Consider the following 19,424-nt stretch of genomic DNA (forward strand, 5'->3'; position numbering starts at 1 on the left):
CTGTTTCAAGCTCATCCATTGTTATGCCATTATACATAGTCAAACAGTAAGACGAACTGGGGGTTCTAACTGAAACATGTCTTTTAGATAAGAGCACGTGTGAAGTTATAACAGAGTTTCACTGCTCAACCATGTAACTCTCTCGTTGTGATATTACAAACGGTGAGGTATATGACCTGTATATTCTTAACACAATGTGGTATACGTAAACAATGCCTTTACATTAATGACCTAGTTCTGACATGTTTTTATTTTAAAAACAGCCGTCTTCTACATTTGTAATATAATGGTTGTCAGTATCACACACCCTGAGTACACTGAACTTAGAGGAGGAGTTTGAGCAACTACAGCAGTTACCTTCAACCTGCAGACCCAATGAGTTCCCCCAACCCAAGCCCTCACCCTGGAGCTATAGGCTGCAGACACACCACTCTAGCCTGCCCCATGCTGGAGGTTCCTGTCATAGCTGGCTGAAATACGCTAGGTCTGAGATGGCTCCGAACGGTCGTTCTGGACCAGACGTAGGTCATACAGCTGTGAGGTGGAGGCTATATGCAGGTCTCTGAGCCGTCGCAGTCCAGGAACACCTTCAGAATCAGACATGGACCAAGAACAGAAACACCATGTGAGGACACTTAAAACATACTGGATCTGCAATGGTACAAATCCACATCCATATGAGTACGCACAAAACATCCAAAATAACATGAACCGAGAAAAAAAAAAAACATACTTTTGGATGGGCAACGATGTCCTCATGATTCTGCCGGATGTTGTCATCTATGAATATGTACTGTGACTTCCTGGTCGAAGGGGTCCCGGCACCGAAGCTTTCCTCCCCGGAAGGAGTGTAGGTGTTCCTGGCCAACCTACAGAGAGAGAGACCAGTGCCCTGACTACATCACGAAACACTGAAACCTTCATGGAGGTCAATACAGAGCACAACTTCGCTATTACAATTACTGTGATACGTAAGACTAAATGACCTGATGATGATTCAAAGATGTATGAGCTTGCCAGCAAACTAGGGCACCCCCATTAGTATGATAAGACTTCAAGCCTTTTGGAATGGGTCCACCTACCAGTGAAAGTGGTTCTGGAAGCCTCCCAGGCCCTGGACAGAGCTGAGGTACTGGTACAGGGCTTTCTCCCTGTCACGGGTCGACAGGCACTCCTCTGCCTTGGTCAGAACCACCCCCTCCTTACTACAGAGGATCTGGCCTGGTCAGAACCACCCCTTCTTACTACAGCGGATCTGGACTGGTCAGAACCACCCCTTCTTACTACAGTGGATCTGGACTGATCAGAACCACCCCTTCTTACTACAGCGGATCTGGACTGATCAGAACCACCCCTTCTTACTACAGCGGATCTGGCCTGGTCAGAACCACCCCTTCTTACTACAGTGGATCTGGACTGATCAGAACCACCCCTTCTTACTACAGCGGATCTGGCCTGGTCAGAACCACCCCTTCTTACTACAGTGGATCTGGACTGTTCAGAACCACCCCCTTCATACTGCAGTGGATCTGGCCTGGTCAGAACCACCCCCTTCTTACTACAGCGGATCTGGACTGTTCAGAACCACCCCCTTCTTACTACAGAGGATCTGGACTGTTCAGAACCACCCCCTTCATACTGCAGTAGATCTGGCCTGGTCAGAACCACCCCCTTCTTACTACAGTGGATCTGGAATGGTCAGAACCACCCCCTTCTTACTACAGCGGATCTAGCCTGGTCAGAACCACCCCCTTCTTACTACAGCGGATCTGGACTGTTCAGAACCACCCCCTTCTTACTACAGAGGATCTGGACTGTTCAGAACCACCCCCTTCATACTGCAGTGGATCTGGCCTGGTCAGAACCACACCTTCTTACTACAGTGGATCTGGCCTGGTCAGAACCACCCCTTCTAGGGGCCTCCCGGGTGGCGCAGTGGTTAAGGGCCATCAGAGTCCCTGGGTTCGTGCCCAGGCTCTGTCGTAACCGGCCGCGACCGGGAGGTCCGTGGGGCGACGCACAATTGGCCTAGCGTCGTCCGGGTTAGGGAGGGATTGGTCGGTAGGGATCTCCTTGTCTCATCGCGCACCAGCGACTCCTGTGGCGGGCCGGGCGCAGTGCGCGCTAGCCAAGGTTTCCAGGTGCACGGTGTAGCCTCCGACACATTGGTGCGGCTGGCTTCCGGGTTGGATGCGCGCTGTGTTAAGAAGCAGTACGGCTGGTTGGGTTGTGTATCGGAGGACGCATGACATTCAGCCTTCGTCTCTCCCGAGCCCGTACGGGAGTTGTAGCAATGAGACAAGATAGTAGCTACTACAACAATTGGATACCACGAAATTGGGGAGAAAAAGGGGTAAAATTCAAAAAAAATAAAAAAAAGAACCACCCCTTCTTACTACAGAGGATCTGGACTGGTCAGAACCACCCCCTTCATACTGCAGTGGATCTGGCCTGGTCAGAACCACCCCTTCTTACTACAGAGGATCTGGCCTGGTCAGAACCACCCCTTCTTACTACAGAGGATCTGGCCTGGTCAGAACCACCCCCTTCATACTGCAGTGGATCTGGCCTGGTCAGAACCACCCCTTCTTACTACAGCGGATCTGGCCTGGTCAGAACCACCCCCTTCATACTGCAGTGGATCTGGCCTGGTCAGAACCACCCCCTTCATACTGCAGTGGATCTGGCCTGGTCAGAACCACCCCTTCTTACTACAGAGGATCTGGCCTGGTCAGAACCACCCCCTTCATACTGCAGTGGATCTGGCCTGGTCAGAAACACCCCTTCTTACTACAGAGGATCTGGCCTGGTCAGAACCACCCCCTTCATACTGCAGTGGATCTGGACTGTTCAGAACCACCCCCTTCATACTGCAGTGGATCTGGCCTGGTCAGAACCACCCCTTCTTACTACAGAGGATCTGGCCTGGTCAGAACCACCCCTTCTTACTACAGAGGATCTGGCCTGGTCAGAACCACCCCCTTCATACTGCAGTGGATCTGGCCTGGTCAGAACCACCCCTTCATACTGCAGTGGATCTGGCCTGGTCAGAACCACCCCTTCTTACTACAGTGGATCTGGACTGTTCAGAACCACCCCCTTCATACTGCAGTGGATCTGGACTGTTCAGAACCACCCCCTTCATACTGCAGTGGATCTGGCCTGGTCAGAACCACCCCCTTCATACTGCAGTGGATCTGGACTGTTCAGAACCACCCCCTTCATACTGCAGTGGATCTGGACTGTTCAGAACCACCCCCTTCATACTGCAGTGGATCTGGCCTGGTCAGAACCACCCCTTCTTACTACAGAGGATCTGGACTGTTCAGAACCACCCCCTTCATACTGCAGTGGATCTGGCCTGGTCAGAACCACCCCTTCTTACTACAGTGGATCTGACTTGGTCAGAACCACCCCCTTCTTACTACAGAGGATCTGGCCTGGTGTCTCAAACACACTCAGCCGGGAGGGAGGAGAAAGGGCAGCACTATATAATCCCACCTTCTATCCCACCTAAAGCATTGCTAATGGATTAGTAAATAGTTAGATGAATCATTTTGTCATCATTACTCCCACATTTGTACATGTTAGTAAGCTAATTATATGTAAACAACTGTTAAAGTATGTTCCTATTACCTTATAAATAATTTATTACAACGAACACAGTCTGCTTTAACGTGGCTCATACTCTACCAGCAGCGGGGCATTAGATAGGAAAGGGTTAACAGTGTCTATCAGGTATCAATCGGAAAACATGAACATTTTCTGGGCATTAGAGCAGAGTTTCCCAAACTCGATCCTGGCACCGCCTGGCACCGCCGCCTGGTGTTAGAGCTAGGGCAAACACCAAAACGCACCCGGGGGGGGGGCCCAGGACCGAGTTTGGGAAACTCTGCTTTAGAGTATCCTTTTAGAATGAGAGTAAACAAAAACCAAGTTTACAGGTCATCCTGCAAGTTCTGCTGAATCTAATTATCTTCTTTCACCCTCCCTGCCGATATTCCTACACAAATAGTCCTTGACAGTTTGAATAAGTTATCATGTGGATGTTTTTAAACTGCCGCTAACTGTGTAAGGCAGCCTCTGAGCCTCCCCCCTGCAGAAACCGATGTGTTCTGCTCCAGTAAACTAACTGGTACAGGAACACACTGAGGGGGATGACAAGGGACTGCAGCCACTCTGTACCCAGGGGAGTAGCACCACACACCAGGCACCCATAATACATCTCACCGTGAATGACCTTCTGTGAGTTTGTCTTAAAAGGCATTGTTCCTCGAACAAGATTTCGAATTTTGACCACTATATCCCACTGCCTCCACTCTCTCCCCACCCCCACCCTCAAATAATTATGACTCCCTCTGAGTAGCAATGACACCTGTACAAGCTTTAACACAGTAGCACCCTCTAAATGCCACCTGTAACACAGTATCACCCTCTAAATCCCACCTGTAACACAGTAGCACCCTCTAAATGCCACCTGCAACACAGTAGCAGTCTCTAAATGCCACCTGCAACACAGTAGCAGCCTCTAAATGACAAGCTGCAACAGGTAGCAGCCTACAATGACAACAGGTAACAGCCTACAATGACAACAGGTAGCAGCAGCCTATAATGAGTAATGAGTGCAATGACTGGACTATTGGCAGAGTAGCTAACATAACAGTATGATTATGATACGAGCAACGACTGGACTATTGGCAGAATAGCTAACATAACAGTATGATTATGATACGAGCAACGACTGGACTATTGGCAGAGTAGCTAACATAACAGTATGATTATGATACGAGCAACGAGTCCATTTAATATGGCAGTTAGTAAGAGTTTGGTAAAATGCCAGGACAACACAGTCATTTTAGCTATTGTCCTAATGACACCACATCCAGCATCACACCCTCCCCCACCCAAAGCACTCATCATACCTTAAGGGCTGGGAGGTCGGGGGAACAGTGGGTGGGAGCACTCTGGTGAGGGCACGGGACACAGAAGACAGCACGCGAGGAAGGTCTCAGCCAAAGGTAAGGAATAAGATGGAAAAGTCCCTTCCCATCTGCCACCAGATCCTTCAGTAGCTGGAAGGAGGAGGGTAGGCTCCAGTGGTAGAGCTGCCCTTCCTCCCCCTTCACAGCCAGCTCCTTGTTCCCCTCCGGAAAGTACAGCATGGCTAGGTGCTCGTCCAGCACCCCCCTGAACTGCCGACCTACAGCGGAGCAGGTGAAGCCTGCCACCCGGGCCAAACTAGGAGTGATGGCAGACAGCACACGCACATGGTGGGAGTTGAGGTGAGTCACTCATCCAATCCCATTTACCTACAGACAACAGAAAGAGACCGATGTTTGGCAATTACACTCAGCAATGGCACCATCGTGGCAGGTTGGCACACAGTGGCAAATGATTCCACTTATTGAATTGTCATGTCATTTACAGAAAAAGGTTAGAGTTTTGGGGCATCTGCTCCTTGAAAAATATTTTGGATCACTCTCATTCATTATAGCTTGTAGAACAGACTGTTCTACCTCCAAAATAAAACTGCCTACATGTAGAAAATGGCTATTTAGATTTTGACTCGGCGGTATACAGCTACGACCAGGAGATACTGTTTCGTACCAGGTTAGGAAAATTGATGTAGTATATTAGGGTAATTATGATATGGGGTTAGGGCTAGCTAAAACGGCATCTTCACCTGCTACGAAAAGTCACTTTCGGTCGCAGCTGTACTCCCATCTAGTCACAACCGCTATTTAGGGTAACTGAGGTCAATGAATGTAAATATATATATATTTTTTAAATTACATTCCCTGACTGCGGTCCCCTGACCTCCATGAGGCTCGTCAGCTATATTGCAACCCGGTTGAATTACCGTTTACTCATTTGTCCCCATGTCACAATTTAAATAAAATAATCCAAGTTCCTTGACTTGTCACGGCGTCAGACACCAATTGAGATCAACATGAAGGACAAGCTTTTTCTTCTTTAGAGACAACCCCTTGAGGTCTTCTTCAGCGGTACACCCGTTATATTCATTGACATTTCCTTTGGCGTGTGGAGTACAGCGCTCATCAAACGGGTCATGCTCATTACGACCGTCCCCGTGGTTTAGAGGGATGATCACCGGTCTTATCGCAGTTTGACATGAGGAGCTCCAGTCCCGAATGATCGGTTGTCAACACCTGATTTTCCTTGACTAAATAACGAGCCAATTTGTCAGTAAATTGCGTGAGGGTTGAGCTAGCTAACTAGGTATGTTACTGAAACCAGAGATCCTCGTAAATCTTTTGACCAATCGTAGATTTGTAGCTCTAAATTTGTACAACTATTCACATACAAACACAATCACTCTGCCGACTTATTTTGACAGAAAAAGTGTTTAATTTCTGAAACCGTCGTTTCTTCTCTCTGCGTAATGTGTGGAGTCTGAAAGCAAATACAGTAACAAGCGCCATGTAAAAGAAGTGCAGGTTGGAGGACCAACAATTTAAACATAGAAAATGGTAGAAACGGAGGGTAAAAAACCCGTTAGCGCTTCTCAAAAAGTGTTTAATTTATATTAACAATGTATAATCTTATACACATTCTCATTAACCCCCAACTTTATATATGCAGTCTAATACAAATGAAGGGAGGGGTGTACAAGAGTACTCAAAACAGAAATGGAGATATGTAGCAGAAGTAGTAACAGCATTCTGTTGTACGGCTACTGTGTATCTACATGCACATGTCAGTGTGTATCAAGTTAGTTTCTTCCCCAAAATTACATCCACAGGATTGGATAAATTACAAAGTAAAAATGTTTTTAAAATGTTTTAAAATCTAAAGCAAAGCAACTAAATCCAGATGTGGTATGAAAATAGTCAACAGAAAGAGTTACTTTTTGTCCTCTGTATGAACATAAAAGAAACAACTTCTGCACCCATTACACTATATCGGTACCCAGCTTACAGAATCACAACACAGACCAGACTAAACCTTGATGAGAAGCGGGGAAAAAAACCACACTCAAATGCTTACACACCCAGACACACACGTCCAATCCTCTCACATCACAATTTTCCCTCAATCCCAACAGGCTGGGGGGGGGGGGGGGGGGGTGGGTTGTTTGATGTTAGCCACATCCTTTGTGACCTCTGAACCAGACACCCGTTTATCATGGGATAAAAGGGGGTCATAAGCGGCATGGCCACCAACATTGTCTAGGTGGGCTCTTCCATCAGCCAACAACAGGTTGCAACCCGGAGGCTCTGGGGAAACAGGAGTGTGTGGAGGCTTTTGTTGTATGTGCAAACACGCTGTGTGTGTGTGTGTGTGTGTGTGGGCGCACACACACGTGTGCATAAATGTGTTGCATGAATATTACTACATAAACAGCATGAGCTGGTATGTCCACCACATCTGTGGTGACATGTACTGGTCCTTCCTTCCCCACAAATCCACTTCTGACATGTTTAGCAGTGCACCACTGAGGGGACGCTTTGAAGACGTCCAGTTTATTAGTGTTGTTTACTGACGAGTGTATTTCCCAATGTTGCTGCTGGCATCGGTCCACAGCTGGAGCCTTATGCCGGCTCGGTGGAGCTTCAGTCACACCTTAGTCCACCTCCTCCATGTTACTGTAGGACAGAGCAGCACATTCGCCAGAGTGTCCAAACAGCTCAGAGGTCACCTCTGGGGTCAGCGGAGGGGGTCCTTCAGGGTCCAGGTCAGTCCCAAAGAGAGCCTGGCCAGAGGCCTGTAAAATAAACCAGTGTTACAAATCATGCTTTTCTGTGGACCAGTTCCCTTTCAGGAAGACCAGACCCATCTGGTCCGTTACCCATTCAAAAGCATAAACGCACTGGACTGACAGACATATTCCTTGCAGCCACTAACAAAACCCAGTTCCAATTGGATGGACGATTTCCATGTTTGTTTACTAAAAATAATATTCATTAAGACAGCATAAAGGTTGACATTTTATTTTTGAAAAGTAGTACAAGTGTTGGTTTATTGGGGCAGCATTAAGATGGAAGGACCTGTACACAAGTGTTGGTTTATTGGGGCAGCATTAAGATGGAAGGACCTGTACACATTATTGCTAGGAAATGTCCCACTTTCTTTTTTTAAATAATAGCGACTATTAAGATTACATTTAAAATTGTACAATTTCTATACAGCAATCTAGTAAATATATTTATGCTATAAAATATACACTTCCTTACATCAGTAACTTTCACCTTTACACCCACAACCATAGGGAATCTTTGCCATCTGTAGGGAGCCTAGATAATTCACATTTCCTTGTGTCGACATTTCACTGAGGCAAACCACTGGATAAACCACTGAGACATACTGGGCATTGAAAGCAGATGGTGAATATACCTGGCCTCCAAGCCCATCTACTGCTGGAGAGGCATGTGACAGAGTGCAGTGTGATATCCCTGAGACTTGAACAGATTACTACAACACGGTTACAGAAGGTTAGTCCATATTCCAGCGACACAGATAATCATTAAGTGTAGCAATTTTCATTGATAGAAAGCAGATGGTGTCCACCTAATGAGTTGACGTCACTACTAAGCTTCAGCTTCATACTGTACATCAGCGCACTTATTCTTTTGCAGAAACAGTCGTAAAGCTCTGACATATCTAGCTATTTCACCCCCCCCCCCCCCCCAAAAAAAAAAGAAGCACATTTAAAAAGATTAAACAAGTGGCTTTCATGAAGTCTGACAGGGATAAGGAAAACGTATGAACAGCAGGGTTGGGCTCAATTCGAACATAAGGCAGTCAATTCAGGAAGTAAACAGGAAGGAAGTAAACAAAAACTACAATGCAAATAATCTGAAGAGAAAAAAAATGCATTCATTTTCAATGACTTCTCAATAAACTGAAAAGTAAAAGTTATCTATTTCGGAGAAAAAAAAAAAGAAAAACATTTCTGAATTTTAAATTCAAATCACTTCCTGAATTAACAGCCTCCAATTCGAATTGAGCCTAACCCTGGTGGACAGAAAGCAATATAACTGCTGAATTAAGAGCTTACCATTGACAACATAAAATCAAAAATAAAATCAGCAATGTGACAAACAAGCAAAAGGCACATACTAGCTTACAGTGAGTCTAAAAACACTCTGTATTCATTAAAGCAAAACACACATTTTAGCTGTCTTCAGGTTACAGTACAAAGTCATGACTGCACAAAGCAAGGCGGAGCCCATCATACCACCCTGGGATGGAGCTAAAGGATTACAATAGCTTATTCCCTCACCCACTCAAAACTATCACAATAGGACTTTAACCCTATATACCCTAGTTCAAGTCCTCTCTGCAGCATCTCTTGTGCAGAAACATAGGACTAACCATTACGAAACACGCATTTCAGATTTTTGTACTGAAATCCTACATGAGAGAGAGACACTTGGCATGGACACATAAAAGGCTGAAGTAGGTTTGAACCAGAATTTAACGTATCTTATAGGGACATACATTATGGACTGCAGTAAATAAGAAGGCCAAGCCTTGCTGAGCCAAGTTACTAGTAGATGCTATTGGACTTGATTAACAGATATAATTTAGTTGACATTTTGAATGTGTTCAGCAGCATATTGATTTATAGGCCATCTACAAAACAAAATGTTTTCGTATTGGCATGGATATTTCATTAGACTTTACATTTTTTTTGTGTATAAGCCTATTTATAAACTGGTTGGCTCGAGCCCTGAATGCTGATTGGCTGACAGCCGTGGTGTATCAGACCATATACCACGGGTATGACAAAACATGTATTCTTACTGCTCTAATTACTTCAGTAACCAGTTTATAACAGCAATAAGGTGCCTCGTGGTTTGTGGTATATGGGCAATATACCACGGCTAAGGGCTGTGGTCCAGGAACTCCACGTTGTGTCGTGCATAAGAACATCCCTTAGCTGTGATATATTGGCCATATACCGCACCCTCTCGTGCCTTATTGCTTTAGCATATAAGCGTGTATGTGTGGGGTGTGATACTGGCCGCTTAGCCCCAGTTGGCTCTGTAGAGTAGGTTCACTAACAACGCTAGTAGAGCAGCCAAGGTACCCAGGACAAAATATAGGACACAGTCGTCATCGGAATAATGCGGGATCCTTTGGCGCAGCAGCCGCCACACCTGCCCCTCCACCCCCTCCTCCCTCCTGGCTGCTCTTCTCCTCCCCAGCCTGGGACGGAACAGGCCCCGGGGGCCCTCTTCAACACCCTCCTCTTCCTGCTCCAGTTCCTGCCATATCAGAGATGCCTGCGATGGCGGAAACCTGTGTCAGCTTCAGGGAAAGGCTTGGTTCTTCCTAAAGCAACGCCACCTCACCACAGCCAGACCTCCAGCAAACCCCTCCCCTTCCACTCCACTCTGTCTAATATATTAACGGTGTCACAGGCCACGGGGTCAAGGACAAGCCAGACTCTTTCAAGGAACAGCATGAGGACAGCTCAGAGCGACGTGAGGGGTGTCTCTCAGAAAACACATGGATAGACAAACTATCACATCTTTCTTTTCAACAGTTAGCTAATAGATACATTAAATCAAATATATGTTTTTGTAGATTAATTCAATCAGAGTACAAGAAAAAACGCACCATACATCTAATCATTTTCACAGGCATTAAATAGCTTCCACAAAGTTTGTGAATAGATACAGCCCTTATTAATTCTGAGGCAATTGACTTTGTTTTCAGCATTTGGACAGAAAACTATGCTGCTTAGATGCCAAAACAGATCAGATAAAGGGGACAAGAGAAAGGCAATGTCTGGCACTTCAGGATAACAAGTTGAAACAAGTGTGCACAGCTTTTCTCCAAAGCCGCTATTCAATTTAGAAACTAGCATAAAACTCTTGATGAACAAACCAATGGCCTTGAAACGGTTAGATTAGATCCATCGTCTTTCTCTCATCACAGCTTAATAAGCAGAAAACACATTACTCTGTCAATGACAACTGAGATCATTTCTCATCTCTAAAAGCACCACAAGCAACCAACTAAATATCACTGCATGAAGAAGACTAGATGAATGAACACAGTGTTACATCTCACTCATGTGGTGAAAATATAATCTCAGGAAATTTAAATCTACCTCAAATGAATCCCTCATGATGCACTATTCCTCGGAGTTTTTCTACTACAATGTAATGGATACTGGTACTTCCCTAAGGGATACTCTCAGAGGTAGAGAATGGCGCCCTCACCTGGCTGGCGCTGGCTCCTGCAGAGGTGGGGGACTCGGCCCCCAGTAAGCGAGGTGGTCGTTCCACAGGGGAGTTGCGGCGGCGGTAGAACAGCACGTAGGCATAGCGTGTCACCACCTGGCTCTCTTCCACCATCGTCACCGTACTGTCATCAAAAAGACGCCAGCCTGGGGGTGGGGGGGTCGTGTAGGAAGGGGAGGTGGAAGGTGAGGGAGAGGAGGAGGGGGAAGGTGTAGGAGAGAATAGGGGGAGGAGGAAGAGGAGGAAGGAAGAGGAGTGGGGAGGTGGAGGGAAAGGGTGGAGGAAGAGAGTAGAGGTGAGGACGGCAGGTGAGATCAATTTAACAGTATGAACAGAATATAACATGTTAAACCAGCTTGCCATGGTCACAAAATACAGCAGACTCTACTAAAATACAGCAGACTCTACTAAAATACAGCAGACTCTACTAAAATACAGCAGACTCTACTAAAATACAGCAGACTCTACTAAAATACAGCAGACTCTACTAAAATACAGCAGACTCTAAAATACAGCAGACTCTAAAATACAGCAGACTCTAAAATACAGTAGACTCTAAAATACAGTAGACTCTAAAATACAGTAGACTCTAAAATACAGTAGACTCTAAAATACAGTAGACTCTAAAATACAGTAGACTCTAAAATACAGTAGACTCTAAAATACAGTAGACTAAAATACAGTATAGCCTACTAAAATACAGTATAGCCTACTTCAGCCAGACAGAGTCACTCACCAACATCACTGCGCTGGCTGTTCTGGGCGCTGGGCAGGCGTGCGTAGGCAGTGTAGTGACCTCCGATCATGCCCCCGTAGTGATTGATGACTGCATAGAGGTCATAGATGGGCGGCTGCTGCATGTCGTCCTTCTGACCAATACAGAACTTACTGAGGTCCAGGTTCCTGAAAGACAAGAAAACAAGCTGTAAATCTGTGTTTGTATAAATATTTTAAACTATACTATATGTATGTTGAGTGAATTCACCCTCAAGTTATTGAGTGTAGGGTCAGTGTGATTAAGGGAATAATATGAGAAGTTGTGTTTATAATATGTTATTTACAGTTGAAGTCAGAAGTTTAAATGCACTTAGGTGTGAGTCATTAAAACTCGTTTTTCAACCACTCCACAATTGTCTTGTTAACAAACTATAGTTTTGGCACGTCGGTTAGCACATCTACTTTGTGCCTGACACAAGTAATTTTTCCAGCAATTGTTTACAGACAGATTATTTCACTGTATCACAATTCCAGTGGATCCAAAGTTTAAATCCCCAAGTTGACTGTGCCTTTAAACAGCCTGGAACATTTCAGAAAATGATGTCATGACTTTTGGAAGCTTCTGATAGGCTAATTGACATCATTTGAGTCAATTGGAGGTGTACCTGTGGATGTATTTCAAGGCCTACCTTCCAACTCAGTGCCTCTTTGCTTGACATCATGGGAAACTCAAAATAAATCAGCCAAGACCTCAGAAAAATAATTGTAGACCTCCACAAGTCTAGATCAGGTACCACGTTCATCTGTACAAACAATAGTATGCAAGTATAAACACCATGTGACTATGCAGCCACCATACCGCTCAGGAAGGAGACGCGTTCTGTCTCCTACAGATGAACGTACGTTGGTGCGAAAAGTGCAAATTAATCCCAGAACAACAGCAAAGGACCTTGTGACGATGCTGGAGGAAACAGGTCCAAAAGTATCTATATCCACAGTAAAACGAGTCCTATATCGACATAACCTGAAAGGCCGCTCAGCAAGAAAGAAGCCCCTGCTCCAAAACCACCACAAAAAAAACAGACTACAGTTTGCAACTGCATATGGGGACAAATATCATACTTTTTGGAGAAATGTCCTCTGGTCTGATGAAACAAAAATAGAACCGTTTGGCCATTATGACCACCGTTATGTTTGGAGGAAAAAAGCTGAAGAACACCATCCCAAACGTGAAGCACAGGGGTGGCAGCATCATGTTGTGAGGGTGCTTTGCTGCAGGAGGGACTGGTGCACTTCACAAAATAGATGGCATCATGAGGAAGAGAAATTATGTGGATATACTGAAGCAACATCTCAAGACATCAGTCAGGAAGTAAAATCTTGGTCGCAAATGGGTCTTCCAAATGGACAATGACCCCAAGCATACTTCCAAAGTTGTGGCAAAATGGCTTAAGGACAACAAAGTCAAGGTATTGGAGTGGCCATCACAAAGCCCTGACCTCAAGCCCATAGATAATTTGTGGGCAGAACTGAAAAAGTGTGTGAGCAAGGAGGCCTACAAACCTGACTCAGTTACACGCGCTCTGTCAGGAGGAATGGGCCAAAATTCACCCAACTTAGTGGGGAGCTTGTGGAAGGCTACCCGACACTTTTCACCCAAGAATTTAAAGGCAATGCTACCAAATACTAATTGAGTGTATGTAAACTTCTGACCCACTGGGAATGTGATGAAAGAAATAAAAGCTGAAATAAATCGCTCTACTATTATTCTGATGATCCAAACCGACCTAAGACAGGACATTTTTTACTAGGATTAAATGTCAGGAATTGTGAAAAACTGAGTTTAAATGTATTTGGCTAAGGTGTTTGTAAACTTCCGACTTCAACTGTACCTGACGGGGAAGTCGACCATGTCGTTGATCTTGTCCCTCCAGATGAAACTGCGGAAGGAGAAGCGTTTGAGCTGGATGATGAGGACGTTGGGCAGACGCCATAGCAGCAGCTGCTTGGAAGCCTCTCTGTGCTGCTGGCACTTTGGACAGTACCTAAGCGAGGCAGAGAGGAGAGAGCGGGGCAGAGGCGCGCGAGAGAGAGAGAGGCAGAGGCGCGCGAGAGAGAGAGAGGCAGAGGCGCGCGAGAGAGAGAGAGGCAGAGGCGAGAGAGAGAGGCAGAGGAGCGCGAGAGAGAGAGGCAGAGGAGCGCGAGAGAGAGAGGCAGAGGAGCGCGAGAGAGAGAGAGAGAGAGGCAGAGGAGCACGAGAGAGAGAGAGAGAGGCAGAGGAGCACGAGAGAGAGAGAGAGGCAGAGGAGCGAGAGAGAGGCAGAGGCGCGAGAGAGAGAGAGAGAGGCAGAGGCGCGAGAGAGAGAGAGAGAGGCAGAGGCGCGCGAGAGAGAGAGGCAGAGGCGCGCGAGAGAGAGAGGCAGAGGCGCGCGAGAGAGAGAGGCAGAGGCGCGCGAGAGAGAGAGGCAGAGGCGCGCGAGAGAGAGAGGCAGAGGCGCGCGAGAGAGAGAGGCAGAGGCGCGCGAGAGAGAGAGGCAGAGGCGCGCGAGAGAGAGAGGCAGAGGCGCGCGAGAGAGAGAGGCAGAGGCGCGCGAGAGAGAGAGGCAGAGGCGCGCGAGAGAGAGAGGCAGAGGCGCGCGAGAGAGAGAGGCAGAGGCGCGCGAGAGAGAGAGGCAGAGGCGCGCGAGAGAGAGAGGCAGAGGCGAGAGAGAGAGAGGCAGAGGCGAGAGAGAGAGAGAGGCAGAGGCGAGAGAGAGAGAGGCAGAGGCGAGAGAGAGAGAGAGGCAGAGGCGAGAGAGAGAGGCAGAGGCGAGAGAGAGAGAGGCAGAGGCGAGAGAGAGAGAAGCAGAGGCGAGAGAGAGAGAGGCAGAGGCGAGAGAGAGAGAGAGGCAGAGGCGAGAGGCAGAGGCGAGAGAGAGAGGCAGAGGCGAGAGAGAGAGGCAGAGGCGAGAGAGGCAGAGGCGAGAGGCAGAGTGAGGGAGGGAAGGATAGGGACAGAGAGAAAGAAAGTTTGTTAGGTTTGTAAATCCATCAAAACACTACCTAAATCAGTAAGAGGACTGTCAATGTTAACTGGGCAGTACGTGTGTTAGTCCACGGCATTGTGGGACTGTAGGGCTACATTTGTTTGAGTATGTCTGCATGTTAATGTATGTTGAAAGCTACATTGATCAGTGGTGTTGTTCCTACCATGCCTCCTCTGGTGCCAGCACCTCAGGCCTAGTGAAGAGGTTGAGGCACTGCTCCAGGGTGAAGTGTCCAGCCCTGGCTGTCTCGTTGACCGACCCAGGGTCCTCTTCAAATTCCAGCTCCTTGGACCGAACCAGGACGTACTCCTTGAGACGCTCGTTGTTCTTCCACACCAGCTCCAGGCTGGAGTCCTCAGGGAGGTCCAGAACGGCCTCTTCTAGGGTAAAGGGGAAACGCGACAAAACAACAGTAAGACATTCTAGAACACATATCGTAAAGGAGTTCAATGTTGAATGATAAAGTTTAAGCTTTGTCTTAACACTAGGACTAGGTGTGAGGGGCAGGTTTGAGATTAGGCCCTGACCCTTTTCCTCCAGTGTCTGCTCCTTGCTGTTGGAGTGGAGGATGGTGATGTAGAACTGAGAGGTGTGGCTGGACGCAGACTCTGATGGTTGCTGGTAGCCGGTCACAGCAGCTAGACACACAAAACACAGCCTCAAAACACAGGGAAAGACATCCACTAAATACATCTTAATTGGTCACATACACAAGGTTAGCAGATGTTATTGCGAGTGTAGCGAAATGCTTGTAAATAACCAAAAGTATGTGGACACCTGCTTGTCAAACATCTCATTCCAAAATCATGGTCATTAATATGGAGTTGGTTCCCCCTTTGCTGCTATAACAGCCTCCACTCTTCTGGGAATGCTTTCCACTAGATGTTGGAACATTGCTGCGGGGACTTGCTTCCATTCAGCCACAAGAGTATTGGTGAGGTCGAGCACTGATGTTGGGCGATTAGGCCTGGCTCACAGTCAGTGTTCCAATTCATCCCAAAGGTGTTCGATGGGGTTGAGGTCAGGCCTCTGTGTAGGCCAGTTAAGTTCTTCCACATTGACCTCGACAAAGCATTTCTGTATGGACCTCGCTTTATGCCTAGATTTGTCCATCGGACTGCCAGATGGTGAAGCGTGGTTCATCCCTCCAGAGAACGCGTTTCCACTGCTCCAGAGTCCAACGGCGGCAAACTTTATACCACTCCAGCCGACGCTTGGCATTGCGAATGGTGATCTTAGGCTTGTGTGCTGTTGCTTGGCCATGGAAACCCATTCCATGAAGCTCCCGACGAACAGCTCTTGTGCTGCCGTTGCAACCGAGGACAGACTATTTATTTACACGCTACACACTTTAGCACTCCCGTTCTGTGAGCTTGTGCGGTCTACCACTTCACGGCTGAGCCGTTGTTGCTCCTAGATGTTTACACTTCACAATAACAGCACTTACATTTGACCGGGGGAGAAATTTGACAAACTGACTTATTGGAAAAGGTGGCATCCAATAACAGTGCCACGTTGAAAGTCGCTGCTCTCTTCAGTAAGGCTACTGCTTACTGTTTGTCTATGGAGATTGCATGGCTGTGTGCTCGATTTTACACCTGTCAGCAACAGGTGTGGATAAAATAGCCAAATCCACTCACTTGAAGGAGTGTCCACATACCATAGACAGTGTAAGGTAAAAAAAACTGTTTACAAAAGTATTTGTCTATATAAATCAGTTGAGAAACGTAATGAAAAAAGTAAAAACAGAACTATTGATATGTCAATTTTAGAAGATGCTTGCCTTTACCTTCTGGTCTGACAGCCTTCTCACAGGAGGTCTCCTTCTCTCCCTGGGAGTCAGAGGAGGCCTCAATGAAACCCGAGTCTGTGGTGTGGGTGGAGAGTGCGTCTGGGTCTCCGGCTGGATGTGCTGAGGCCTGGGCTGTCTCTAGTGGAGACTCAGGAACCAGAGAGGAGCCCTCCTGCTCCGAGTCCCCTGCCCCACCGCCCCTGGCCTTGTCCCCTGGCCCCACACTTTCAGGGGTCTCTGCTGGAGGGGGAAGGTCAGCCAGGCACTGGGTGACCTCTGGAGACGTCCTGCCAGACTGGAAGGGGGGCTGGAACACGTTCACTGAATACCTACACAGAGAGATGGGGGGGAAAGAGGAGAGACCAAATAGTAAATCAGTGACAGTCCAACAATGTCAAATCAGCAAAGTTGTACTGATATCTAAAGAGCAGCATTCATTTCCATCCATCAACATCCCAATGGTACCTTGAGTATCCTTCCAGCAGCTGGGACAGCCGGGCATAGGTGAGTCTGGACTCAGGGACGCTGACCAGGAAGGGAAGTCCCACGTTCTCTATGTTGGGCCCACACAGAACCTTGTGGCTCGACCAATGTTTTTTCTGGCAAACCCTGAAAAAAAGTTAGAATGGATTAAAAACTAAACTAATATTTTTTTTTTCTATTCCTGAATCGTTTAGGAGAACAGGAAATAGTTCTGTTATTATTGGGAGATTAACTCATTCAATTGCCGACGTGTCATTAGTGCCAGACAGCAAACATTTAGTGAGCTATTGACTCACTGGTTGCAGTAACCCACGCGGTAGCAGCGCGTGCATCGCTTCAGTTTCTCTTCATCCGAGAGAGGCGGCTTCAGGCAGGCAGCACACTTCGAGATGGGAATACTGGGGACCTGAGGCCTCTGGACAGAGGGGGGGAGGGACAGAGAGACAGACACTAGGGACTTGTGTTATAGTTCCCTAAGGTTCGAATAGGACGGCAAGAGAGGCTGCTGGATGTTTACCTGCTGGACTCGGAGCACCACCACCCTCTCCTTGGCCAGCTCCTTAGACAGCACTTCGAAGCAGAAGAGCATGTCTGAGGAGGAGACCGTGTCCAGGGAGTTGGATGGGAGGAAGATCCGATGGAAGCGACTCTTCACTACCTCAGCCAATCTCAGGTTCTCTGCCTTGATCCTCACACTCCGAGAGATGGACTCCAGGACCTCGGCTGTGCTCGAGTTCTCTTTACTCACACTCACCAGGAACTGACACGAATCAGAGGAAGCAGACTTATTCAAATACAATCGTTCAAATCAACAAAAAATAAATAAACAGAAGCCATCTGCTATTTGAATGATACCAATATGTCCTCTTACCTTCATGGGTTTCTTGTGAGGCTCTTTAGCGAAGTAGAACACTGTGAGGACCTTCTGCTTCTGGGGCAAGGGCACGGGAAGGTAGAGGAAGGGGTCAAAGGTTATGGAAACCTGGGGAGAGAGAAGGACATTTGAACTTTTCAAAACATTCAAAACAGACAAACATCTTACAGGATATGATCACCTGGAGATAAAACACACCACATCTAAGTGGATACGATCACCTGGAGAATAAACACACCACATCTTAGTGGATACGATCACCTGGAGAATAAACACACCACATCTTACAGGATACGATCACCTGGAGAATAAACACACCACATCTTAGTGGATACGATCACCTGGAGAATAAACACACCATATCTTAGTGGATACGATCACCTGGAGAATAAACACCACATCTTAGTGGATACGATCACCTGGAGAATAAACACACCACATCTAAGTGGATATGATCACCTGGAGAATAAACACACCACATCTTAGTGGATATGATCACCTGGAGAATAAACACACCACATCTTAGTGGATACGATCACCTGGAGAATAAACACACCACATCTTAGTGGATACAATCACCTGGAGAATAAACACACCACATCTTAGTGGATACGATCACCTGGAGAATAAACACACCACATCTTAGTGGATACGATCACCTGGAGAATAAACACACCACATCTTAGTGGATATGATCACCTGGAGAATAAACACACCACATCTAAGTGGATACGATCACCTGGAGAATAAACACACCACATCTTAGTGGATACGATCACCTGGAGAATAAACACACCACATCTTAGTGGATACGATCACCTGGAGAATAAACACACCACATCTTAGTGGATACGATCACCTGGAGAATAAACACACCACATCTTAGTGGATATGATCACCTGGAGAATAAACACACCACATCTTAGTGGATACGATCACCTGGAGAATAAACACACCACATCTAAGTGGATATGATCACCTGGAGAATAAACACACCACATCTTAGTGGATATGATCACCTGGAGAATAAACACACCGCATCTTAGTGGATACGATCACCTGGAGAATAAACACACCACATCTTACAGGATATGATCACCTGGAGAATAAACACACCACATCTTAGTGGATATGATCACCTGGAGAATAAACACACCACATCTTAGTGGATACGATCACCTGGAGAATAAACACACCACATCTTAGTGGATACGATCACCTGGAGAATAAACACACCACATCTTACAGGATATGATCACCTGGAGAATAAACACACCACATCTTAGTGGATATGATCACCTGGAGAATAAACACAC

The 19,424-nt window shown here is 46.7% G+C and overlaps 1 protein-coding gene and 1 long non-coding RNA gene across 12 annotated transcripts in view; both read right to left on the reverse strand.

Annotated features, from left to right (window-relative positions):
* Nucleotides 1-230: 230 nt before the first annotated feature.
* On the reverse strand, nucleotides 231-5,684 carry LOC118939573. The gene is made up of 3 exons (XR_005036610.1): nucleotides 4,923-5,684; nucleotides 734-869; nucleotides 231-587 (listed from the first exon to the last, which is right to left on the reverse strand). It is a non-coding gene; the product is annotated as an uncharacterized LOC118939573 (long non-coding RNA).
* An 828-nt stretch (nucleotides 5,685-6,512) lies between these two features.
* LOC110492627 (ubiquitin carboxyl-terminal hydrolase 19) overlaps nucleotides 6,513-19,424 on the reverse strand; it is a 32,189-nt gene continuing 19,277 nt past the window's right edge. For 5 of the 11 annotated variants that reach the window (XR_005036598.1, XR_005036600.1, XR_005036596.1 and 2 more), the window contains exons 15-26: nucleotides 18,106-18,216; nucleotides 17,752-17,994; nucleotides 17,531-17,649; nucleotides 17,217-17,360; nucleotides 16,743-17,080; nucleotides 15,487-15,597; nucleotides 15,123-15,339; nucleotides 13,826-13,978; nucleotides 11,953-12,119; nucleotides 11,196-11,362; nucleotides 8,057-10,250; nucleotides 7,937-8,009 (exon numbers count right to left, since the gene is read on the reverse strand). Coding sequence is in view for 2 of the 11 variants with exons in the window: in XM_036947622.1 (XP_036803517.1) it covers nucleotides 7,586-7,726; nucleotides 11,196-11,362; nucleotides 11,953-12,119; nucleotides 13,826-13,978; nucleotides 15,123-15,339; nucleotides 15,487-15,597; nucleotides 16,743-17,080; nucleotides 17,217-17,360; nucleotides 17,531-17,649; nucleotides 17,752-17,994; nucleotides 18,106-18,216 (1,911 nt within the window). In the remaining 9 variants the exon portion in view is untranslated. Of the gene's footprint in view, nucleotides 7,727-7,936; nucleotides 8,010-8,056; nucleotides 10,251-11,195; nucleotides 11,363-11,952; nucleotides 12,120-13,825; nucleotides 13,979-15,122; nucleotides 15,340-15,486; nucleotides 15,598-16,742; nucleotides 17,081-17,216; nucleotides 17,361-17,530; nucleotides 17,650-17,751; nucleotides 17,995-18,105; nucleotides 18,217-19,424 lie in introns of those variants that run through there. The other 6 variants (XR_005036599.1, XR_005036603.1, XR_005036597.1 and 3 more) reach the window with 5 other exon arrangements.

This window comes from Oncorhynchus mykiss, chromosome 16 (assembly GCF_013265735.2).
Source record: "Oncorhynchus mykiss isolate Arlee chromosome 16, USDA_OmykA_1.1, whole genome shotgun sequence".
Classification (NCBI taxonomy): Eukaryota; Metazoa; Chordata; class Actinopteri; order Salmoniformes; family Salmonidae; genus Oncorhynchus; species Oncorhynchus mykiss.